General features: G+C 40.0%; 1 protein-coding gene across 3 annotated transcripts in view; it reads left to right on the top strand.

Annotated features, from left to right (window-relative positions):
• The window catches only part of LOC128703378 (T-cell immunomodulatory protein), a 56,468-nt gene that overhangs the window by 15,845 nt on the left and 14,180 nt on the right, over window positions 1-26,443 (top strand). For all 3 annotated transcript variants that reach the window (XM_070104627.1, XM_070104626.1, XM_070104629.1), the window contains 8 exons: window positions 3,434-3,530; window positions 3,715-3,928; window positions 4,882-5,081; window positions 8,380-8,580; window positions 11,627-11,738; window positions 13,455-13,618; window positions 17,347-17,539; window positions 23,001-23,147. In XM_070104627.1, coding sequence (XP_069960728.1) covers window positions 3,434-3,530; window positions 3,715-3,928; window positions 4,882-5,081; window positions 8,380-8,580; window positions 11,627-11,738; window positions 13,455-13,618; window positions 17,347-17,539; window positions 23,001-23,147 — 1,328 coding nt within the window. The remainder of the gene's footprint in view (window positions 1-3,433; window positions 3,531-3,714; window positions 3,929-4,881; window positions 5,082-8,379; window positions 8,581-11,626; window positions 11,739-13,454; window positions 13,619-17,346; window positions 17,540-23,000; window positions 23,148-26,443) is intronic.

The raw sequence follows: 26,443 nt of genomic DNA, 5'->3' as shown, positions 1-26,443 counted from the left end.
ACCATTTCGATTCGTGTATTGTGCACTCAACCACTCTGCAAGGGAATGTGCCTTGATGTTGGTGAAGGTCTCTTGATTCATGGAATTATAGCTGCCTTTCCCTTGGATCAAATCTGATTATTTCCTGTTCCTCCAGGAGATGTATTGCCCCTGTGGTTTTAGTGCTTCCTCATGAATACAATAATGTTTTGTGTAAGTATATATGGAGAGATATATGGACAGTAGGTACAGTACAGTAACCTTTCTTTATGAAACCCCTTTACATAGTGTTATTTTTTTAATTGCGATTGAAAAAGTACGTATATCCAAAATTGATTAGCGCCTGTAAAAAAGTTTATAATACACACTATTCAGTTTTGGATCCGCTTTTTTCAGTCGCATTAACATAAATGTCACACTATTCTATAAAGAAAGCTTTTTAAAAGGCCTTACTGAAAAGTTTTTTTCTCCCTCTTGTGTCCTAAATTCTCTTTTCAGAATTTGGTCTTATGAAAATGTAAAATAAATTGACCAACTCAGTCTTTTAATTTGTATTCTCATTTGCAAATAAAATTATTATTGGCATTTTTAATAGTATTATTTATTATTAAGATTGTGAGACAACAGTATTGTACTGGCACACCTCACTGATACCGCTAGTTAGGTTCCAGACCTTTGCCGTAAAGCCGGTATCGCCTTAAAGTGAATCACAAAACAAGACAAAAAACAAAAGTTTATTTCTCTGCAGAAGTTACAATGTATGTTTACATAATTTGATTGGTACAAAGAAAACCACTATCATACTCTATTGTTAATACGAGTCAGCCAATTTTTTTAGTAGGCATAGAAAAGCCTAAAAACATTTACACTATTATTTATTAAGTGTGCAGTAGCACTAGGCTTTAAAACAATGCAAAGGTAAAATTTAATGTAGTATTTTGAAAATTGGCAAAAACCATCTTGGAAGCAAGGCGAGTACTAAAAAAATAACATGATTATAATTGAAGAGTGCCGTATGAATGAAGCATTCTAAATCGAGTGCTATATTGACGAGTATGTTAGCTCAACAGCCTTATGCTGTGTGACCCTTATGGGTATAGTTCTTAGGTTTAATTGTAATAATAATCAACAGCCTAGTACCAGAGATGGGATCTCCATTGATTTGTCCAAGATTAAGATTATCTCAGCATGATACAATGTTTGTACAGAGGTGAATGACATTTAGGCATTCATGCAAGAAAGACCCTTAACCCAACTGTCCAAATGTAGATCTATGTTTTATTTTTCCTGCCTCCAAATTTGGCATGATTGGCCAGAGATGCCTGGTCAGTATAGAATGGGTCTTAACACTCATTGTGTGCAGTATTAAAAAAATTTGGGACCACTTAGTACCTTGTGGGAGCACCAGTTCAATTGAGCGCCAGCTAGAGCAAATAGCGTGGCAAACACCAGGGACTCACTGATGTCATGTCACATTAACACTTTCCTTTTAAGAGGAAAGTGATGGATGTGGCCACAAGTGGTTGAGGAAATATCAAAAACCTCGATAATAACCCATGTGTAACATTTGTGCAACATCCTTTCATTTTTGATACCACTGGTAGTGTCATCCTGCCAGAATATCCTATAACCTATGCCCTAAGCAAAGGGAAACAATTCTGGAGCGTGTAATACATATTTGGCAGGCTGGCTGGCTGGCTGGCTGGCTGGCTGGCTGGCTGGCTGGCTGGCTGGCTGGCTGGCTGGCTGGCCAGCTGGCTGGTTGGCTGGCTGGCTGGCTGGCTGACTGACTTCGGCTGTCTGTGCATCTGTCTCTGTATCTCTGTCTATATCTCTGTCTATACCTCTGTCTATCTCTATGTTTGTCTCTATCTCTGTCTCTCTATCTACATGTACACATAAGTACAGTTATTATAGAGGGTGTCCACAAAAACACTCCCTGACTTCAAACGGTTATAATATGTAACTTTACTGTAATAATCTTTCACAGTTAGTAGCTTCAGATGCAAGATTTCATTCAGTTTCATGTGGTATAGGGTAGCATTAAAGGCACTTAATGTGCACCCCTCTGGTTGCTTAGCAAACATCGATGTGATAGTCCAGTTCGGTCCAGATGCTCTGCAGCATATCTGGAGTTATCATGCGAACTGCTTCAGTGATCAAAATTTTCAGCTCCTCCAGGGTTGCAGGTGGTGGTGGTACATAAACTGTGCTCTTCACGTACCTGCAAAGAAAGAAGTCACAAACAGTTAGGTCCGGTGACCTTGCAGGCCACGTGTTTTCTTAAACACAAAGAAAGCCACTAACATGCATGAGTATTTCAGACAGACTAATACTGATGCTTACACACTGAAAACTATACATGGCATATTAACATAATGTGAGCACATTCCATGTTTTAATGACTGTGAGGATTACAGATGCAGTGGAATCTCGGCACTTTAACAATTCGGTATTCGAACGCTTTGGTAAAAAAATTGCTTGGTAATCGACATTTGCTCGGTAGTCGTGTTTGCTTGGCACTCAGCCAAACAAACACGACCTGCCAGAACCTTGCTGTAAACTATTTTGTGTTTCTTTGCATTTTTTGGTGTTTTTTATATTGTATAAATAACTCAACATGGAGCCTACGAAGATTAGTGATAAATCAACCAAAAAGAAAACTGGTTGGGAAAAATTCGTACAGTACTTGGACAACCTTCTGGAAAGAATTAAGTTCGAGGGCCGAGGTTCCACTGTATTAAGAATAAGATTATATTGTTTTCGATATGGTAGTGACAGCGAAAATATGGATATATAGTTTTCACGTTTTTCTAGGTGAATTCTAGCTACAGGAATGTGGAAACATGCCCTATGGTTCCACTCGCCTAAAGTCAGTCAAATTCAGATTTTATGTGGTACAAAAATAATATAGTTTATGAAGAACAAAAACACAGTACCATGACTAGAATAATGCATAAATAACCCACGCATAGGAGAAAGAAACTTGTGACGACATTTCGGTCTGACTTGGACCATTAACCCTTAAACTGTCCAAACGTAGATCTACGTTCACGTGTGTAGCACTCCAACCTTGATTTTCCCCATTTGAAAGCATGTAAAAAATGTAGATCTACGTTCGGAGCCTCCTGCATGTGGACGTAGATCTATGTTTGGACAGTTTAAGGGCTAGCTAGTCACACTAACTAGTTACACTAACTAGTAACACTAGTCATGCTAACAACTAATATAATCGTATTTTTCTCCTATGTGTGGGTTATTTGCATAATGTACCTTACGTGTAACAAATTAGTGTTAGGCACAAAAGAAAGCCAAAAGCATGCATATATTGATCCTAGGGATCAAACCCTGGTCCTCCGAGTTACTGCTTTCCCAGGTGAGTCTTGTCGGGCATCTGGTGCCCTCGTACCTTCCTCTTTGGGTATTATGTGTGTATGTATATTGGTATCCCCAGGAGCTGATACTGTGCCCGGAGGAATGTAGCCCAGCAGTGATGTTCAGTCGATCCTTCATCCCTCCACCCAGTGAGCCATCCCCCTACAGTGATACAGGTATTGTACTGTGTAGTGCTGTATAACCCTTGTAGGTTTAATGCTTCTTTTTGATTATAATAATAATATACCCTGTGTAACTGCAGTGATACAGGTATTGATGTATCCTTCAGCAGGTATTGATGTATCCTTCAGCAGGTATTGATGTATCTTGAGCTGGTATTCACACGTTTCCCCTGAGCAGGTATTGACGTCAAGAACCTGGTGATACACGTGGAGCGCACCAGTGGCCATGCATTGATGCTTGACAACATACTGTCATCGACACAGCGCATCAGGGCGGAGCAGGATCCTCGCAACATGCGCAACACTTCACCCGCTATGCCTGGAGGGGATACCAATCACCTGGGATACCGTCGGGGAGAGTGGTCTCCCTGCGGTGTTGGTTTACAGGGAAGGTAAGTTGCCTGGTCTAGGACCAGGTTATGGGGAGGAGAATGGTCACTATATGACAGTATACTAAACTACCTGGTCTGGGACCAGATTATGAAGAAGTGAATTGTCTCCATATAAAAATAATAATAATAATAATAATAATAATAATAATAATAATAATAATAATAATAAATGTTTATTTTCTTTCAAAGCTTACAATGTGTTGTTTATGTATTTTAAAATGTTAATTACGAGGATGGCCTCTAGCATGTCTAGGCATTTCAGGCAGACTAATCCGTAATTGCTACTCATAATTGGCACAGGTTATGAAGCAGTACATTTTAATATATCTAACAGTGTACTACATAAACTACCTGGTCTGGGACCAGATTGTGGGGCCATTGACCCCTTAAAACATCCTTTAGGTATCCTTCAAGTACCTAGTCTACCTATAGTCTTGTAGTCTACCTGTAGTCTACGTACAGTCTAATTACCTCTCATTCTCTGTGTGCTAAATAACATCTATTGGTTTATTGACGTGAAGAAATATAGGGCTCAAACTGTGGTGCTGAGAGGTAGCAGTCCGACGACTGTATCAATGAGCCATGAAGCTTACAATAAGAAGCTCTTTGGCACAGTGTCGAGCCTGCTACTTGAGGAATTAGACACGTGCAGCATCTGGTTATCTTTGTAGGTGTTTTGCCAACCAGTGGCTTTATCAGTACACGGACATAATGTGAAGAAATATATACAAAAGATGGAGTAATCAGTCCCTCAGCCATGGAGTTGGTGAAGATCACCGTAGTCTTGGAAGATACCCAGATGTTGCACATGTGTCTAATTCCTCATCTTGCTGGTATTGTATACCATTTATGTGCAGCCTGCTACATGCTAGGACCATGTTTTGAGTCTCCATCCATTTTTTCTTTTATTCACTGACATGTGTTTACTATTACTTACCTGAGTTTATCCGCAGGTGTCTGCTGACCCTGGCAACCCATGACCAGAGAGTGTTCATCGTTGGCTTAAATGGCCGACATTGGGAGATTTTGTGGGATGTCTCTGCTCGGTGGCACCAACATGTCTCCTTCAACAACTGGGCGGCTGTTTCGTCAGTACCAGGCGCCTCCCAGCTGGAGAAATACACGGCTCGCATGCACATGTTGGCTACTGCTGGTCAGTGTTCACTTTCCCTGTGTTGTTACACAAGAAAGATATCAGTGTTCTTCTTCCAGTCTTCCTCCAACTCCCTTAAAAAATAATTACTCATCTTTTAGGTAGAGGTCATTTTGATAAGGGCCTGACTTGTATCGACCAGTAGGCCTTCTGCAGTGTTCCTCCATTCTTATGTTCTTATGTTGTCCCATTATATTGTTACTGTAGCTAAGGTAACATTTATGAGGGAATTCATGGAAACCTGTTTGCCAGACTTAAGTCTTGGAGGTGGGAAGTACAGTGCCTGCATTCTGAAGGGTAGACATGTGTTGCAGTTTTTAAGCTAGTGTCAGAATGCCTCTGGCAAGACAGTGATGTAGTGAGTGATGGTGAAAGCGTTTCTTCTTCGAGTCGCCCTGCCTCTGTGGGAAACGGCTGATGTGTCAACAAACCTAAGTAATTTGCCATATCTTCACCATCTCTAGTCAATCACCGAACAAAACTGAATGAATATCATTGAATCAGCTTGAAATAATAAATCATACTTTTAAAATTGTACCAATAGTTCATTAGCTACCTTATTGTACATGTAACTCTATTTAACTGCATAAGAAATCCTACTTAATAGGGTTTAGGCATCAACAAACTTGTGTGGGCATGTTAGATCAGAGTGAATGGAGACAAACCACAGAATGGGTGGTGTTTGAAACTGTGGCATGCAAAGAGTACGTAACCTTTATTCGGCGCATGTACACACCCTCATTTACAGGCTATCTCCCCCAACCAGCGAACCAGGTTGCTAAGAGTTGATGATGGGGCCCCGTCGTTCAACTAGTGACCAGGTTCTAGCCAATAAGAAGATGGTTTTGGCAATCGCAGAGGTTATGTGGGTACCGCTCTCCTGTCTGCCCTTGTCATTCCCATTCTAGAGCTGGTTGAAGCACGGTCTGCTATCTTGTGGCTTCTATTTCTGCCTTGCTTACCGTGGAGTGCACTATACTTATCACTGTACATAGTGTACATATTGCTGTTCTAAATTGGTGAAGGATAATATAAGTCTAAACTTTTTCTGCTGTGTTTATTTTGCTCCCATTACACCCGGGATAACAGGCCATTTGGATTCCTGGGTTGTAATAGAAACCATGGCAAGTGGGTGGTAAAACTCCAGCAGTGCATGAACCACTGGGCCAGATGGCTACAGTAAGAGTCATCCAACTAGGTATATTTATACACCATAGGGAGGTTAGCATGGGCCACCACTGTGACCACAAATGCAAGTTTTAACAGATGAATCTTCCACCAGCGTGGCTATGACAGACTCCAGTTCAAGTCCTCTCAAAGCTGTCATCATGACTTACGAAATCGTAATAACACACTGCAAATGAACCATGGTTCTAACCTCACCCGTACCATGATTTGTTTACAGTCATGTTATTACGATTTCATGAATCGTGACAAATGGAGACTAGCTTTATTTTGTTGGTTTAATGTGCTGTTGAAGTGCAAGCAAGGTAACATTCATGAAAGGATGCAGGGGTACCCATTTAGCTGGACTTACACACAGCCTACACAGAAGAAAGAAACATATGGTAACGTTTTGGTCTGACTTGGACCATTAATTAGACTGAAATGTCATCAGAAGTTTTTTTCTCCTGTGTGCAGATTATTTGTGTAACATTCCAGTCACGGTATTGTGACTATTCTTTCCAGCTGGACTTAGTCCTGGAGGCAGGAAATGCCCGGGCATTATAGTGGCTTTCTCTGCACTTAACAAATCAAAATTGTAATTACACATTGTAACCTTTGCAAAGAAATAAACTCTTTATTCTATATTTATTCTTTATACAGTACCTGAAGTATAAAGGAGGATTGAGTATATTGCAGTGTGGAATAGTGATACCTTCACTCTTCTGGCAAGACGGATGCTGACTGAATGATGGTGGAAATACAGTGGTCCCCCCGGTTAACAATATTTTTTCATTCCAGAAGTATGTTCAGGTGCCAGTACTGACCAAATTTGTTCCCATAAGGAATATTGTGAAGTAGATTAGTCCATTTCAGACCCCCAAACATGCACATACAAATGCACTTACATAAATACACTTAAATAATTGGTCGCATTGGGAGGTGATTGTTAAGCGGGAGTCCACTGTACATGTATTTCCTTTTTTTCGGTCACTCTGCTTTGGTGGGAGATGGCTGGCATGGTGAAAAGAAATTAATATTAATTGCATTTACGTACATAGGTTTCAGTCTAACTGAAAAATTAGATTTATATGTTTGCATTCCTGTGATATTTTGTGGCCAATTTTGAGGATTCTGCAGTAACAGCCCAGTGTGAAGCCACAGCTAAAAAACGATACGCCTAATAATAATAATCATAATAATAATAAAAATAATAATAGTACAGCCTCTCCTTACTTAACAACGGAGTTCTGTTCCTAAGACCACATCAGTAAACGAATTCGTCACTAAGTGAGAAGCACATTATAATAGTGGGTTTGTGTCAACAATCTTTGATATTGTCTTAATGTCACCTTTGCACCATTTATAACATTTCTAGTATATTTTTAAATGTTTATACAGTAGTATACTGTATATTGTAATAAACAGAATTGAGGAAATCAGCTCTAATATACATTATTTAGGTATGCATATTGGTCAGAGAGCCCATTGCAAGTCCAAGTCGTCGGTAAACGAGTACGCCGCTAAGTGAGGAGAAGCTGTATTAATAATAATCATCTTTATTTCTACAGGTACATGATACAACTTATACAGTACTAGCTGATGTCAGTGACATACTATATAGAAAGCCTCTGGTTACGCAGAGCATTTTCTGCAATTTAGGTTAATTTTGTCCTCCAGGATGTGACCCACACCAGTCAACTAACACATAGGTACCTACTTACTTCTAGGTGAACAGTGACAGCAGGTGTCTTAAAGAAATACGCCCCCAGTGTTTCCACCCATGCTGTGGATTGAACCACGGACCTCATTATGTGAGCTGAGTGTTCTACCAACCCAGTTACAGGATGTATTTTATATTACTACGTTGCATGACAACTTGTAACAGGACGCGTATCACACAAGAAGCCTTTCTTGGTCTAGATAAAGATCTACACACAGCAAAACTTGAGATAAAATTGTACACAGCAAAACTTGACTTAATAAAGCAGTACACAGAGCAAAACTTGACTTGATAAAACTGTGCACAGAGAAATTTTTCCCCCATAAACTTTTACTCCGAGGATTTTCTTCATTTATGCCGGTAATACGCCACATAAACCCAGCTAAGAGTCACTACTTTATACATTACCAGAGTTTCAGTGGACCCCTGTGCACGAAGATGAGGACGGCAAGTGTAGCATGTTAATCGTGATGACGGTAGGCGGCCACGCAGTCTTCTGGCGAATACCAGCAAATTTCACTGGTGCAGAGGATGTCAGAATCATGGCAGTCAAGGAGACTGATATGCACCATATTTCAGCACTACACTGGTGTGTTGTCACCGACAAAACTGGTAGGTGAAGATGCTTGTCTCGTTTTATTACAGTAAACTGTCATAAATCTATTAAATGCGATATTTTTTGTAGTTGCAATTGAAGAAGTGCTTTCTAAAATAATTAAGATCTACTATGAACACCCTTTCTCATACTAATCAGTTTTGGATGTTTTCAATGAACCAGCCACATCCCACCGAGGCAGGGTGACCCAAAAAGAAAAACAAAAGTGTCTCTTTTTAAATTTAGTAATGCATACAGGAGAAGGTGTTACAAGCGCCTAGCTCCCGGCATTTTGGTTGCCTCTTACAACACTCATGGCTTATGGAGGAAGAATTCTGTTCTACTTCCCCATGGAGAGAAAGCAGAAATGTCAAAGTTTCTTTCAAGTATAATGCAATATCTTTATTTACTACCAGTACATGTCCAGACCATAGCTGACATCAATGACATACTACCATATAGAAAGCCGCTTGTTATGCTGAGCATTTCCCGCAAATTAGATCAGTTTTGTCTCGGGATGCGACCCACACCAGTCCACTAACACCCAGGTACCCATTTTAAACTGATGGGTGAACAGGGACAGGGAGAGCAGGTGTCTTACGGACACACGTCCCTAATGTTTTTCAGCCGTACCAGAGGAGATTCGAACCCCGGACCTCAGTGTGTGAGCTGAGTGCGCTAGCATTTCAGGCAGCCATAAGACTACCTTAAGACTACTGACAGCATTTAGTTACTTTTTTTATTTGCATATTCTGATATACTCTTTATAACATTTAATTTTTTTTTAACACAGTGTGACATAAGCAATAGTTAATATTGAAATGGAATTATTTATTCACAAAGGTAGAGTGAATTGTAGAATAAAATGCACGTATTGTCTCTAGCTGTGCACTCTTTAGAGTGCAGATATTACAGTCTAATGGAGACACAGTGCGGTATATAGTTAGGTCTTGATTTGTGCTAGTTGATGTAGTGCGAATTTCGTATCAATGCAAAATTAATTAATGCTAGTTTTTTCCAAAACTCTTCAAAACGTGCACAAAAATTGCATATAATTTGAATGATACGACCACTCCACAGGATTCATTATTCGCACTAATCGAACCCTAGCTGTAATACATTTTTTATTGACTGTTTTACCCTTATTAACTACATTTTACCCCCACAGTTGGCTTAATCAGGTCAGAAACAAATCTTTTTGAAACTTGATGATGCCCACTGTGTGGGTGAAATGTAGTCAATAAAGAATCACATTATACAGCCTCTCCGTAGTCAATAAAGAATCACATTATACAGCCTCTCCATAGTCAATAAAGAATCACATTACACAGCCTCTCCGTAGTCAATAAAGAATCACATTATACAGCCTCTCCGTAGTCAATAAAGAATCACATTATACAGCCTCTCCATAGTCAATAAAGAATCACATTATACAGCCTCTCTGTAGTCAGTAAAGAATTACATTATAGAGCCTCTCCGTAGTCAATAAAGAATCACATTATACAGCCTCTCTGTAGTCAATAAAGAATCACATTATACAGCCTCTCCATAGTCAATAAAGAATCACATTATACAGCCTCTCCTCTCTTAGTGACATACTACTTGTTTACTGACGACTCGGACTTACGACGGGCTCTCTGACCAGTGTGCATACCTGAATAATGTATATTAGAGCTGCTTTCCTTTATTCTGTTTATTACAATATACAGTACACTACTGTAAGTGAGGAGAGGCTGTATACAAAACATAGGTACCTACTTAGTGCTCAGTGAACAAGGGTGTCAGGTGTAACGAAAGTCGCTCAGTATTTCCACTTGTCCTTGGTTCAAGCCCTGGTCCTTTGCTTGTGCATAAGATAAAGCTGCTGTATGACTGAATAAATCTGATTAGTGTTTTAGAGGAGCAAGAAACTTGTAGTCGAGATGATCGTCTGAACTGTGGTGTCAACACACTTCCGGCAAGACGGTGACAGAGTAAATGTGGTTCCTTTTTTGGGGGACCACCTTCCCTTCATGGGAGACGTCTGGTCTATTAAAAAAATGTGACTGTTGTTACTGAGAGTTATACTGAATGTCATCTGATGTACAAAATAGTACCTATAATATATAATGTACAGAATAGTACCTATAATATATAATGTACAGAATAGTACCTATAATATATAATGTACAGAATAGTACCTATAATATATAATGTACAGAATAGTACCTATAATATATAATGTACAGAATAGTACCTATAATATATAATGTACAGAATAGTACCTATAATATATAATGTACAGAATAGTACCTATAATATATAATGTACAGAATAGTACCTATAATATATAATGTACAGAATAGTACCTATAATATATAATGTACAGAATAGTACCTATAATATATAATGTACAGAATAGTACCTATAATATATAATGTACAGAATAGTACCTATAATATATAATGTACAGAATAGTACCTATAATATATAATGTACAGAATAGTACCTATAATATATAATGTACAGAATAGTACCTATAATATATAATGTACAGAATAGTACCTATAAACTTACTAGACTATAACTCAACTAAATTCTTCTTATGATCACATATAATGATATGACATTGTAGTCTTAAGTTAGACTTAAATTTGTATGTAATGATCTACATAACTTGCCACTTTCAACATGCATTTAGAATATACTCAGTAGTTATAATCATAACCATAATTTTAAAAGTGTTGGAGGAGTAAGCCAGTGGAAGGCCTCAGTCAGATGACTAAAAGCTCCAGCTGTGGGTCATCATATGACTAAGACCCGCATCAGGAAATACTTGTCCTATTTCCTGACTAACCTTACCTTACCTGATCAATCTGATGTTACCTTACCTTACCTTACCTTACCTAACCTTGCCTAACCTTACCTTACCTTACCTTAACTAACCTAACCTAACCTAACCTAACCTAACCTAACCTAACCTAACCTAACCTAACCTAACCTAACATGCACTCAACTGTCATACATTACTGCATAAACAGTGTATCATATTCATCTGAACTTGTATTGTATTGTATATTTTAGGGTACCTGACCACGGGCACTACTAGTGGACTGGTGAAAATATTTTATTGTCAGTTCAAGGAAGACGATGTTCTTCTGACGGACTTGGGTCTTGTTTATGATACCAAAGACAGGTAAGTTTGGTGTATCTTCTGTTTTCCTCATTTTCATTTGTATCAAGATAGGAAATGAATGTGTAGGAATTTAAAATGTGTTGTATTTTCTTTGCCAGTTATAATACTCTGTGTTTACTGGTGTTAAATTAGACAGGAGTGCAGGCAAGTGGTTTTTGTGATTTGATGTGCTGTTGGAGTGTGAGCAAGGTAATGTTTATGAAGGGATTCAGGGATACCAATTAGCTGGACTTGAGTTTTGGAGATGGGAAGTACAGTGTCTGCACTCTGAAGGAGGGGTAGAGGTGGGAAGTATAGTGTCTGCACTCTGAAGGAGGGGTAGAGGTGGGAAGTACAGTGTCTGCACTCTGAAGGAGGGGTAGAGGTGGGAAGTATAGTGTCTGCACTCTGAAGGAGGGGTTGAGGTGGGAAGTACAGTGTCTGCACTCTGAAGGAGGGGTAGAGGTGGGAAGTACAGTGTCTGCACTCTGAAGGAGGGGTAGAGGTAGGAAGTATAGTGTCTGCACTCTGAAGGAGGGGTAGAGGTGGGAAGTACAGTGTCTGCACTCTGAAGGAGGGGTAGAGGTGGGAAGTATAGTGTCTGCACTCTGAAGGAGGGGTAGAGGTGGGAAGTATAGTGTCTGCACTCTGAAGGAGGGGTAGAGGTGGGAAGTACAGTGTCTGCACTCTGAAGGAGGGGTTGAGGTGGGAAGTACAGTGTCTGCACTCTGAAGGAGGGGTGGAGGTGGGAAGTACAGTGTCTGCACTCTGAAGGAGTGGTAGAGGTGGGAAGTACAGCATCTGCACTCTGAAGGAGGGGTAGAGGTGGGAAGTACAGTGTCTGCACTCTGAAGGAGGGGTTGAGGTGGGAAGTACAGTGTCTGCACTCTGAAGGAGTGGTAGAGGTGGGAAGTATAGTGTCTGCACTCTGAAGGAGGGGTTGAGGTGGGAATTACAGTGTCTGCACTCTGAAGGAGGGGTTGAGGTGGGAAGTACAGTGTCTGCACTCTGAAGGAGGGGTTGAGATGGGAAGTACAGCGTCTGCACTCTGAAGGAGGGGTTGAGGTGGGAAGTATAGTGTCTGCACTCTGAAGGAGTGGTAGAGGTGGGAAGTATAGTGTCTGCACTCTGAAGGAGGGGTTGAGGTGGGAATTACAGTGTCTGCACTCTGATGGAGGGGTAGAGGTGGGAAGTATAGTGTCTGCACTCTGAAGGAGGGGTAGAGGTGGGAAGTACAGTGTCTGCACTCTGAAGGAGGGGTGGAAATATTTTCAGTTTTGAACTGTAGTGTATGCATGCCTCTGGCAAGACAATGGCAGAGTGAGTGATGGTGAAAGTGTTTCTTTTTTTTTTAGGGTCACTCTGTTTTGGTGGGAAATGGCCAATGTGTTAAAAATAATAATACGTAATCATGAGACGTTTCTGGCAAGAGTGATAGAATGAATGATGGTGAATGTGTTTCCTCTTTTTGGGGTCATCCTATCTCAGTGGGAGATGACTGGAGTGTTAAAAATTTTTGTATACCCATCTTTACACAATAAACTAATATTTTTTTCAACACACTGGCTGCATCCCACCAAGGCAGGGTGACCTGAAAAGAAAAACGTAAGGTTTTTCTTTTTACATTTAGTAATTTATACAGAAGATGTTACTAGCCCCTTGCTTCCTGCATTTTAGTCGCTTCTCTTCCACTTCCTCATGGATAATACACTTATCTTCATTTTGATATTTGTACAGAATGCACATCAACCATATGCGTTTATCCTGCGTGACGAGTGACCAATACCTTCTACTGGTCGCTAAACATAACATGTTGCTGGCATTCACCCTCACCCTGATGCCAGACCACCTTGCTGTCAACAACACCTGCTTTAGCTACGCCGGAAAGTTGGCAATTTCAGGTATGTTGTGGCAGACGCTGTTACAGGACAGCCTCACGTATAAAACACTTTTCTGTGTTTAATGTTTTTTTGGTTTCAAATTGAGCCATTATTCATTGTGTGCCACGTGCTGGCGATTGTCTCTGGCACGTGGAACAACGACTCAATTGAAAGCCAAAGAAAACGTGGCTCTCTAAATGTGGGGACCTTCCTGTTCTTCATATTCTTACCTTGAGAGTGTTATCCACCAAGGCAAGGTGACCCAAGGTCTTACCTTGATGGCTGTCATCCACCATGGCAGGGTGGCATGAGGTCTTACCTTGATGACTGTCATCCACCAAAGCAGGGTGACCCAAGGTCTTACCTTGATGGCTGTCATCCACCAAGGAAGGGTGACCCAAAGTTGTACCTTGAAGGTGTCATCCACCAAGGCAGGATGACCCAAGGTTGTACCTTGAGGGTGTCATCCACCAAGGCAGGGTGACCCAAGATTGTATCTTGAGGGTGTCATCCACCAAGGCAGGATGACCCGAGGTTGTACCTTGAGGGTGTCATCCACCAAGGCAGGATGACCCGAGGTTGTACCTTGAGGGTGTCATCCACCAAGGCAGGATGACCCAAGGTTGTACCTTGAGGGTGTCATCCACCAAGGCAGGATGACCCGAGGTTGTACCTTGAGGGTGTCATCCACCAAGGCAGGATGACCCGAGGTTGTACCTTGAGGGTGTCATCCACCAAGGCAGGATGACCCAAGGTTGTACCTTGAGGGTGTCATCCACCAAGGCAGGATGACCCGAGGTTGTACCTTGAGGGTGTCATCCACCAATTCAGGGTGACACAAGGAGGAGATCACACTAAACATCATTCTTTCACTGTCTTACAGTTATGTATAATTTTCTGGAATTGGAGAAACCCATCTGGAGACAAAATAAATATGCACAGCAGGATTATTTATGATAGAGATTATTATATTAAGTAATACAGAGGGGATTATTTATGAAGTAAATAGAGGGATTATTTATGAAGTGAATAGAGGGATTATTTATGAAGTGAATAGAGGGATTATTTATGAAGTAAATAGAGGGATTATTTATGAAGTAAATAGAGGGATTATTTATGAAGTGAATAGAGGGATTATTTATGAAGTAAATAGAGGGATTATTTATGAAGTGAATAGAGGGATTATTTATGAAGTAAATAGAGGGATTATTTATGAAGTGAATAGAGGGATTATTTATGAAGTGAATAGAGGATTATTTTATTACATCAATATAATAAAGTTGGTAGAATTACCGACAATATGTAAAGTAAAAGGACACAAGTGCAACTAATGTGACATTTTATTGTGGCAACGTTTCGCTCTCCAGGAGCTTTATCAAGCCGTTACAAACAATACATGGACACAGAGGGTATATATAGGCTCAGAGTGAGGTGCAATACTAGTGGTAGTAGTAGTAGTAGTAGTGATATAAGTAGTAGTAGTAGTAACACAATATGTTAGAACAATTAACTTGCACATGAGTAAAAGGATATAAAAGCTATTACTTGGGAAACATAAAAATAGGTTAGACAAATATTTCTATTGGAGGCTGGATAGAGGCAGCTTGTTTCAGTGTTCATTCTCTGTAATGTGCTTGTGTAGTATTAAGAGGAGAGACTATGTGATGGCAGGGTTTACTGTTTTCAGGAGGATTCTTGCTAAGACTTCAGAGATGGTAAAGCTGCCTTTGTTTTGTTTAATTGTATTAGAAACAGCTATTAGTGAAGATTCAAGGCACTTGTGTCTGCGGAAATTAGTTTCTTTGATCACTAGTCGGGCGTCCCTGAACTTCGTGAAATGATTGGTGTAATTTCGGTGTTGTATACAGGCGTTGTTCAAGTTATCGTTCCTACATGCGTAAATGTGTTCGTTGAGGTAGGTGTCGAGATTTCTTGCTGTTTCACCTACATAAATCTTATCGCAGCCTCCACAGGGTATAGTGTAAATCCCTGCGTTGACTGGTTCGTGGTGCTTGGATTTTGTTCTGCAAGAAAAGAGCCCTTCAGATCATTAATTCTCCATGCACCAACACCACTCCCAACAAAGTTAGAATTCTTCCCAACAGCCAGGTTGCACTGAACGTTTCTAAAGTACTTTCACAAGCTAACACCAGAGTCGCCATCGCTTCCAGCACTTTGATAAAGGATCTAACCAGAACAAAATCCAAGCACCACGAACCAGTCAACGCAGGGGTTTACACTATACCCTGTGGAGGCTGCAACAAGATTTATATAGGTTAAACAGCAAGAAACCACGACACTTGCCTCAATGAACACATTTACGCATGTAGGAATGATAACTTGAACAACGTCTGTGTACAACACCAAAATTCCACCAATCATCTCATGAAGTTCAGGGACGCCCAACTAGTGATCAAAGAAACTAATTTCCGCAGACGCAAGTGCCTTGAATCTTCACTAATAGCTGTTTCTAATACAATTAAACAAAACAAAGGCAGCTTTACCATCTCTGAAGTCTTAGTAAGAATCCTCCTGAAAACAGTAAACCCTGCCATCACATAGTCTCTCCTGTTAATACTACACAAAGCACATTACAGAGAATGAACACTGAAACAAGCTGCCTCTATCCAGCCTCCAATAGAAATATTTGTCTAACCTATTTTTATGTTTCCCAAGTAATAGCTTTTATATCCTTTTACTCATGTGCAAGTTAATTGTTCTAACATATTGTGTTACCACTACTACTACTTATATCACTACTACTACTACTACTACCACTAGTATTGCACCTCACTCTGAGCCTATATATACCCTCTGTGTCCATGTATTGTTTGTAATGGCTTGATAAAGCTCCTGGAGAGCGAAACGTTGCCACAATAAAATGTCACATTAGTTGCACTTGTGTCCTTTTACTTTATTACATCAGTAATAGAGGATTATTTTATAAATAAGAGATTATTTTTGTCACATTATTGAGGAAAGCTCTAAACTCACAGCAGTGACTTAGCTCCTGGGGAGTGGTAGGTAGTCGAGTTTGATCCAGGGATGGGAAGAATAGCTCCAATTCTCTGGATTAAGAGTCCTTCACCAGCATCAGTCATCAGAGAAATGACTGTTAAATGTTTTTTGGCGCATCCGCAAGGAAGAAACTTTCACATTGTTTCGAGAGTTTTACTACTACCGAACCCCGGCCATGTTTGTATACAAAGGAATATAATAGCTGAGTGTACATACCACAAGCTCGTTTAACCCTTAAACGGTCCAAAGAGAATAACGTTCAAATTCGTAGCTACAAAAGTAGATCTACTTTTTTTTACATATTTTCAAATATAACAAAAAAAAAAGTAGATAATAGTTTTTTTACACGTTTTCAAATGTAAAACAAAAAAGAAGATCTACATTTTATTACATACTTTCAGATGTTGAAAAAACGTATATATACGTTTGGACCATTTAAGGGTTAAGTGCCCCTTTATATATATGTTTTTGATATCTTCTTGTACGATGTTTTGAGTGATCTGTGGCCCTAGATGTTGATATAGTGTTCCCTTATTGTGCCCGCTGCACTCTTCCTCTTCACTGGGGATGGAGACGTTTTGCACTTTTTGAACTGTAGTGTCAGCTCGCCTTTGGCAAGACAGTGATGGAGTGAGTGATGATGAAAGTGTTTCTTTTTTTTCAGGTCACTTTGCCTCGATGGGAAAAGACCAGCGTGTTTAAAAATAATAATAACGATAACTGTGTTGCAGGTTTTGTGCTCTTGAAAACCAAGAACGTGTACATGGCAGTGAAAGACGGCACTGTACAACATGTCTCGTTAAACATTTCCCAGGATGGCTCACTCTCCATGGAGGAGCACGGCGCTGTCTTCCGCTCGGAGGGCGTCTCGTACAATGGACTCATGACATCCCCCAATAAGACACTTTGGGGTATTTTGGAATCGTTAGTATTACATGGTACCTGTTTTTTTTAGTAACTCAATAGTTAATCCTTGATACGAGGGACTAACATTGTAACCCATTACAGCCTCGCCTCACAACTACTGGTCTTTTGGAAGCTTTTTTCCTCAGCAAAGTCGTTTAAAAATACCGCCATTCTTTGGCAGACTGATCCCGGGAACTATCAACAAGTTGATAATGTGTTAAGGTTGAAAGTCCTGGACTGCCTGAGGGGCTTTAAGGATGTATGTCTACCTTTAGACCACCAGGCAAGACTAATACTCAAAATGTACTTGTTTACTGACAACTTGGACTTACGACGAGCTCTCTGACCAGTATGCATACCTAAATAATGTATATTAGAGCTGATTTCCTCTATTCTGTTTATTACAATATACAGTACACTACTGTATAAACATTTAAAAATATACTAAAAATATTATACATGGTGCAAAGGTGACATTAAAACATTATCAAAGATGGATGACACAAACCCACTACCATTATAGTATGCTCCTTGCTTAGCAACGAATTCGTTTACCAATGTGGTCTTAGGAACGGAACTCCATCGTTAAGTGAGGAGAGGCTGTACTTAGAGTTACGCCTTGTTATAAGGGACTAATAGGAATTCTCTGAGTGTCAGTTAAATCAGACTAATTTATTGTGACTTTGTAAATTGTCCATGATGGACTAAAACATTATCGTATGTTTCTCTCATGTGGATTAAAGTAAAGGTTGGATGCGAGAAGTGGGTCGTAATAAGCGTGTATGCACCTGGAGAAGAGAGGAATGCAGAGGAGAGAGAGAGATTTTGGGAGATGTTAAGTGAATGTATAGGAGCCTTTGAACCAAGTGAGAGAGTAATTGTGGTAGGGGACTTGAATGCTAAAGTAGGAGAAACTTTTAGAGAGGGTGTGGTAGGTAAGTTTGGGGTGCCAGGTGTAAATGATAATGGGAGCCCTTTGATTGAACTTTGTATAGAAAGGGGTTTAGTTATAGGTAATACATATTTTAAGAAAAAGAGGATAAATAAGTATACACGATATGATGTAGGGCGAAATGACAGTAGTTTGTTGGATTATGTATTGGTAGATAAAAGACTGTTGAGTAGACTTCAGGATGTACAGGTTTATAGAGGGGCCACAGATATATCAGATCACTTTCTAGTTGTAGCTACACTGAGAGTAAAAGGTAGATGGGATACAAGGAGAATAGAAGCATCAGGGAAGAGAGAGGTGAAGGTTTATAAACTAAAAGAGGAGGCAGTTAGGGTAAGATATAAACAGCTATTGGAGGATAGATGGGCTAATGAGAGCATAGGCAATGGGGTCGAAGAGGTATGGGGTAGGTTTAAAAATGTAGTGTTAGAGTGTTCAGCAGAAGTTTGTGGTTACAGGAAAGTGGGTGCAGGAGGGAAGAGGAGCGATTGGTGGAATGATGATGTAAAGAGAGTAGTAAGGGAGAAAAAGTTAGCATATGAGAAGTTTTTACAAAGTAGAAGTGATGCAAGGAGGGAAGAGTATATGGAGAAAAAGAGAGAAGTTAAGAGAGTGGTGAAGCAATGTAAAAAGAGAGCAAATGAGAGAGTGGGTGAGATGTTATCAACAAATTTTGTTGAAAATAAGAAAAAGTTTTGGAGTGAGATTAACAAGTTAAGAAAGCCTAGAGAACAAATGGATTTGTCAGTTAAAAATAGGAGAGGAGAGTTATTAAATGGAGAGTTAGAGGTATTGGGAAGATGGAAGGAATATTTTGAGGAATTGTTAAATGTTGATGAAGATAGGGAAGCTGTGATTTCGTGTATAGGGCAAGGAGGAATAACATCTTGTAGGAGTGAGGAAGAGCCAGTTGTGAGTGTGGGGGAAGTTCGTGAGGCAGTAGGTAAAATGAAAGGGGGTAAGGCAGCCGGGATTGATGGGATAAAGATAGAAATGTTAAAAGCAGGTGGGGATATAGTTTTGGAGTGGTTGGTGCAATTATTTAATAAATGTATGGAAGAGGGTAAGGTACCTAGGGATTGGCAGAGAGCATGCATAGTTCCTTTGTATAAAGGCAAAGGGGATAAAAGAGAGTGCAAAAATTATAGGGGGATAAGTCTGTTGAGTGTACCTGGTAAAGTGTATGGTAGAGTTATAATTGAAAGAATTAAGAGTAAGACGGAGAATAGGATAGCAGATGAACAAGGAGGCTTTAGGAAAGGTAGGGGGTGTGTGGACCAGGTGTTTACAGTGAAACATATAAGTGAACAGTATTTAGATAAGGCTAAAGAGGTCTTTGTGGCATTTATGGATTTGGAAAAGGCGTATGACAGGGTGGATAGGGGGGCAATGTGGCAGATGTTGCAAGTGTATGGTGTAGGAGGTAGGTTACTGAAAGCAGTGAAGAGTTTTTACGAGGATAGTGAGGCTCAAGTTAGAGTATGTAGGAAAGAGGGAAATTTTTTCCCAGTAAAAGTAGGCCTTAGACAAGGATGTGTGATGTCACCGTGGTTGTTTAATATATTTATAGATGGGGTTGTAAGAGAAGTAAATGCGAGGGTCTTGGCAAGAGGCGTGGAGTTAAAAGATAAAGAATCACACACAAAGTGGGAGTTGTCACAGCTGCTCTTTGCTGATGACACTGTGCTCTTGGGAGATTCTGAAGAGAAGTTGCAGAGATTGGTGGATGAATTTGGTAGGGTGTGCAAAAGAAGAAAATTAAAGGTGAATACAGGAAAGAGTAAGGTTATGAGGATAACAAAAAGATTAGGTGATGAAAGATTGAATATCAGATTGGAAGGAGAGAGTATGGAGGAGGTGAACGTATTCAGATATTTGGGAGTGGACGTGTCAGCGGATGGGTCTATGAAAGATGAGGTGAATCATAGAATTGATGAGGGAAAAAGAGTGAGTGGTGCACTTAGGAGTCTGTGGAGACAAAGAACTTTGTCCTTGGAGGCAAAGAGGGGAATGTATGAGAGTATAGTTTTACCAACGCTCTTATATGGGTGTGAAGCGTGGGTGATGAATGTTGCAGCGAGGAGAAGGCTGGAGGCAGTGGAGATGTCATGTCTGAGGGCAATGTGTGGTGTGAATATAATGCAGAGAATTCGTAGTTTGGAAGTTAGGAGGAGGTGCGGGATTACCAAAACTGTTGTCCAGAGGGCTGAGGAAGGGTTGTTGAGGTGGTTCGGACATGTAGAGAGAATGGAGCGAAACAGAATGACTTCAAGAGTGTATCAGTCTGTAGTGGAAGGAAGGCGGGGTAGGGGTCGGCCTAGGAAGGGTTGGAGGGAGGGGGTAAAGGAGGTTTTGTGTGCGAGGGGCTTGGACTTCCAGCAGGCATGCGTGAGCGTGTTTGATAGGAGTGAATGGAGACAAATGGTTTTTAATACTTGACGTGCTGTTGGAGTGTGAGCAAAGTAACATTTATGAAGGGATTCAGGGAAACCGGCAGGCCGGACTTGAGTCCTGGAGATGGGAAGTACAGTGCCTGCACTCTGAAGGAGGGGTGTTAATGTTGCAGTTTAAAAACTGTAGTGTAAAGCACCCTTCTCGCAAGACAGTGATGGAGTGAATGATGGTGAAAGTTTTTCTTTTTCGGGCCACCCTGCCTTGGTGGGAATCGGCCGGTGTGATAATAAAAAAAAAAAAAAATTCTCTCATGTATAAGTTATTTGTGTATTTAGCAGTTTTATTGGTAACCTGTTTCTTACGGTTAATCCTCGATATTAGTGACTAATGGGATTTCTCTGATGTCAGTTAAATCAGAATAATATTGAAAATTGCAGACAGAGTACTAAAGTATAGTACTCCACTTATATTACTGTTCACGCAATTTACAGATCGATACACTATGACAAACATTGAAAAATAAAAGCATTAAAACTACAATTTGCACAGTGGATTTTGTGAAATTAATTTGTTTTATTTATCATGAGCCAAACAAATAAGTTACAGTAGATATTCATTATTTTATATACAGTGGACCCCCGGTTAATGAACTTTTTTCATTCCAGTAGTATGTTCAGGTGCCAGTACTGACCGAATTTTTTCCCATAAGGAATATTGTGAAGTAGATTAGTCCATTTCAGACCCCCAAACATACACGTACAAACGCACTTACATAAATACACTTACATAATTGGACGCATTTGGAGGTGATCGTTAAGCGGGGGTCCACTGTATTATGTTACTATATGAAATGTTATACAAATGTATAACAATAATTATGCAATGCATTCTGCTTTTCTGAAGTTCGTTACAGCAGTGTCCTTTATATCAAGGATTTACTGTATTTCTGTATCAATTTTATTCTGTATTTTATGGATATAGTTTTTTTTTTTTAGATTTTTAATTGTAATGGTTTGTGAATCCTGACAACTTGGAATATATTAATTATTTGCAGTGTAGGAAACTACGTAAATATTATGACTGTTTTTGAGGGAAGGTTCTCTAGGGCTGGTGAGAGGCTTTTGCTCCATGAACTGTAAACAATAATTTACACGGTTTAGAAACTTGTCATCCTTGTAAATTTTTATTGATAAGGTTCTAAATACTGCAATAAAGTGGTTTATTTAATCTATGTTGGTCTAGGGCAGGGTTATTCACTAATTTTTGCAAGAGAGCCACTTCGGTTAAACACATTGATTGAGAGAGCCGCAGCTTCTGCAAGTTAGTGTAACTCAACTAAATTAAGTAGTACTGAGCTGCTAGTGCAATATAGTTAATGAGAAAAAGTAGACATGAGCCGTGAATTGAGTCATCGCGAGCCTCTGGCGGCTCGCAAGCCACACAATGAATACCACTGGTCTAGGGGAAAGCAGTGTTTTGTGTGTTTTCAGAGTACAGCCAGGTCTTGATTACTACGAGAATCCCTTGAAGTGATCACACAACAGTAAGACCCCCATATCTGCGGGAGATACGCTCCAAGACCTACCACAGATACCCAAAACTGTGGATAGTAGCGAACCCAATATTTAAGAAATTTTTTACATACATACATACCTATGATAAAGTTTAATTGATAAATTATACACAGTAAGTTGAGAATTAGCACTTTTTCACTGTTGGGAAGCACTTCCTGAGTTAAGCTTTGAAGAACTGTCACCATCACTACTTTTGCACTTTGGTGTCATTATTAAACAAAGTTAAGGGTTATTTCCAGGTCAGGGTAAACCGCGTATAACAGAAACCGCGGTAACTGGATCTGCAGATACGGCGGTCCTAATGTATTTGAATTACGTATGTGTAATTTTTGCACTAAATAAAAATTTGCAATATTGGAACTCAGACTAATCGAGACCTGACTGTAATGCTGTCTATTTTAAATAATGCTCTCTGCATTTTTCTCATTGTCTCTTTCTCTTTTCTTAAGTAATATTTTCTGCTTGTAGAAAGTCTGCACAAATCAAAGAAAACGATTATGGTTTACAGAGTGTCGTACATCCTTTCTATTGCAACTCTTGCTATGTTGTTTCTGGTCAGAGTGAGTGTGGCGTACGATCACCTGGTGGTGCGGGAGCCCACACAGATCAGTATATACCAAGTGGACTGCTCCTCAAAGATGTACCAATATGTCCTCGAGAGTGAGAAGGCGCTTTATACCAATGCTGATGTGCTGGAGAGTTTGAGGTTAGTGCTGAAGATGCGCACTTTCTATAAGTTTTTCAGATGATAATAATAATAATAATAATGATAATAATAATAATAATACCTAGGTAGTAGGCTGGTAGACAACAACCACCCAGGGAGGTACTACTGTCCTGTGGTAGTAGGTTGGTTGACAACAACCACCCAGGGAGGTACTACCGTCCTGTGGTAGTAGGTTGGTTGACAACAACCACCCAGGGAGGTACTACTGTCCTGTGGTAGTAGGTTGGTAGACAACAACCACTCAGGAAGGTACTACTGTCCTGTGGTAGTAGGTTGGTAGACAACAACCACCCAGGGAGGTACTACCGTCCTGTGGTAGTAGGTTGGTAGACAGCAACCGCCCAGGGAGGTACTACCGTCCTGTGGTAGTAGGTTGGTAGACAACAACCACCCAGGGAGGTACTACCATCCTGTGGTAGTAGGTTGGTAGACAACAACCACCCAGGGAGGTACTACCGTCCTGTGGTAGTAGGTTGGTAGACAACAACCACCCAGGGAGGTACTACCGTCCTGCCAAGTGAGTGTAAAATGAAAGCCTGTAATTGTTTTACATGATGGTAGGATTGCTGGTGTCCATTTTTCTGTCTCATAAACATGCAAGGTTTCAGGTACGTCTTGCTACTTCTACTTACACTTAGGTCACACTACACATACATGTACAAGCATATATATACACACCCCTCTGGGTTTTCTTCTATTTTCTTTCTAGTTCTTATTCTTGTTTATTTCCTCTTACCTCCATGGGGAAGTGGAACAGAATTCTTCCTCCGTAAGTCATGCGTGTTGTAAGAGGTGACTAAAATGCTGGGAGCAAGGGGCTAGTAACCCCTTCTCCTGTATGTATTACTAAATGTAAAAGGAGAAACTTTCGTTTTTCCTTTTGGGCCACCCCGCCTCGGTGGGATACGGCCGGTGTGTTGAAAGAATAATAATAATAATAATAATAATAATAATAATAATAATAATAATAATAATAATATTTCTTTTATTCATCATATATTCCACATCCTTTTTCTTTTGTATCCATTTCAAATAAACCGTATTTATTTCATAATTTATTAATTTTCTAACATATTAACTACCTCTCACCAAGGTAGAGTGACTCAAAGAAGGTAACACATCGACCATTATTCACTCTATAGCTGTCTTGCCATAAGTGTGCAGATATTGCATTTCAGATGCCCCTCTTGAGTTCATCGTGCCCCTGTCAAGTTCATCGTGCCCCTGTCGAGTTCATCGTGCCCCTGTCGAGTTCATCGTGCCCCTCTCGAGTTCATTGTGCCCCTCTCGAGTTTGTCGTGCCCCTCTTGAGTTCATCGTGCCCCTCTCGAGTTCATCGTGCCCATCTTGAGTTCATCGTGCCCCTCTTGAGTTCATCGTGCCCCTCTCGAGTTCATCGTGCCCCTCTTGAGTTTATTGTGCCCCTCTCAAGTTCATCATGCCCCTCTCGAGTTCATTGTGCCCACCCTGCATCTTGCAGAGTGCAGACACTGCAGTTCCACCTTCAAGACTCGAGCCTGGCTAAGCGGTATATCCGAATCCTTCATAAATATTGCACTGCAATAGCACGTCAAATCCTCTGAACCACTTGTCTACACTTACTCCAATCTATTATACTTGCATGCCAGAGGCTAAAATTTTGTACAGCATATAAAATTAAAAATATTAGACTATTTATTTATTTATTTAGTAATTTGAGCATACATACAGAGGTACAAAAAAATACAGGTAAGAGCAGCATGCCAAAGCCACTTGTATGCATAGCATTACGGGCTGGCTTAAAATTAACTTAAGATTAACTAAGCAATGATGTAATCAGTGATAAAACATTATTGTAAACAGATAACAATAAAGCACAAATGAGTATTACAAAGACAGGTCATATGGTTGCTTGCATTGCTGTACATTCAGTAGAATGGAGTATTCTGTTAGGTAGTGTATTTAAAAAAATAACAAAGTTAGATTGAGTCTTAGGTTCAACATTTATGTGATATAATTGTGAGAAACGTTTAAGATATACAATTTATAAGGTTCAGTTATTTAGTATTTATTTGGTTTTGAGTGAGTAAGTGAACTTTGAGAAGAGACTTGAATTTATAAACAGGTAGTGTTTCTTTTATATTTACAGGTAATGAATTCCAGATTTTAGGGCCTTTTATGTGCATTGAGTTTTTGTATAGCGTGAGATGGACACGAGGAACATCAAAGAGTGATCTGTGCCTTTTGTTATGGTCATGTGTTCTGTTGAGGTTGGCAAGGAGATGTTTGAGGGGAGGGTTAATATCAGAGTTAAGTGTTCTATGTATGTAATAGGTGCAGTAATAAGTATGGATGTTTTGTATGGTGAGTAGGTTTAGAGTTTTGAATATTGGTGGAGTGTGCTGCCTGTAGTGGGAATTTGTTATCATTCTGACTGCAGCCTTTTGTTGGGTAATTAGTGGTCTGAGATGGTTAATTGTTGTTGAGCCCCATGCACAAATTCCATAGGTGAGATAGGGGTAAATAAGAGAGTGATATAGGGCCAGGAGGGCTGACTGTGGAACATAGTACCGTATCTTCGATAGTATGCCCACGGTCTTGGAAATTTTCTTAGAAATTTGTTGTATATGTGTATGAAATTTGAGTCTATTATCAAGGTGGATTCCTAAGAATTTTCCCTCTGTTAGCTTTGTGATAGGTGATCCGTTTATCATTATGTTAAGAGGGACATCTGTAGCTCTGTTACCAAACTGAATGAAGTAGGTTTTGTCAATGTTTAGTGTAAGTTTGTTAGTCCTCATCCAGGTAGATATTTTCTGTAATTCGGTATTTACAGTATTGGCTAGCATGACTGGGCTCGGGTGAGAGAAGACGTATGTAGTGTCATCTGCAAATAGTGTGGGTTTGAGTAATTGCGAAGCATTTGGTAGGTCATTTATGTATAGGAGAAAGAGAAGAGGGCCAAGGACACTTCCCTGTGGGACACCAACTGTAATTGGTTGTGCGGAAAAGTTTGCCCCATTTGCGTACACATATTGGCTTCTGTTGCTGAGGTATGACTTGAGGTAGTTGAGGGAGTGCCCTCTTATACCATAGTGTGACAATTTTACGTGGAGCAAGTCATGGTCAACTGTATCAAAAGGTTTACGTAAGTCAATGAAGATCCCCAGTGGGACTTCTTTTTTCTCTATTGCAGTGTATATATGTTCTAGCATGTGTATAATAGCATCATTAGTATTTTTAATAGGCCTGAATCCAAATTGGCAGGGGTTGAGTATGTTTTGGGAGATGAGGTA

Source organism: Cherax quadricarinatus, chromosome 93, assembly GCF_038502225.1.
Source record: "Cherax quadricarinatus isolate ZL_2023a chromosome 93, ASM3850222v1, whole genome shotgun sequence".
NCBI classification, from domain to species: Eukaryota; Metazoa; Arthropoda; class Malacostraca; order Decapoda; family Parastacidae; genus Cherax; species Cherax quadricarinatus.
This window is presented reverse-complemented; position numbering and strand designations above follow the sequence as displayed.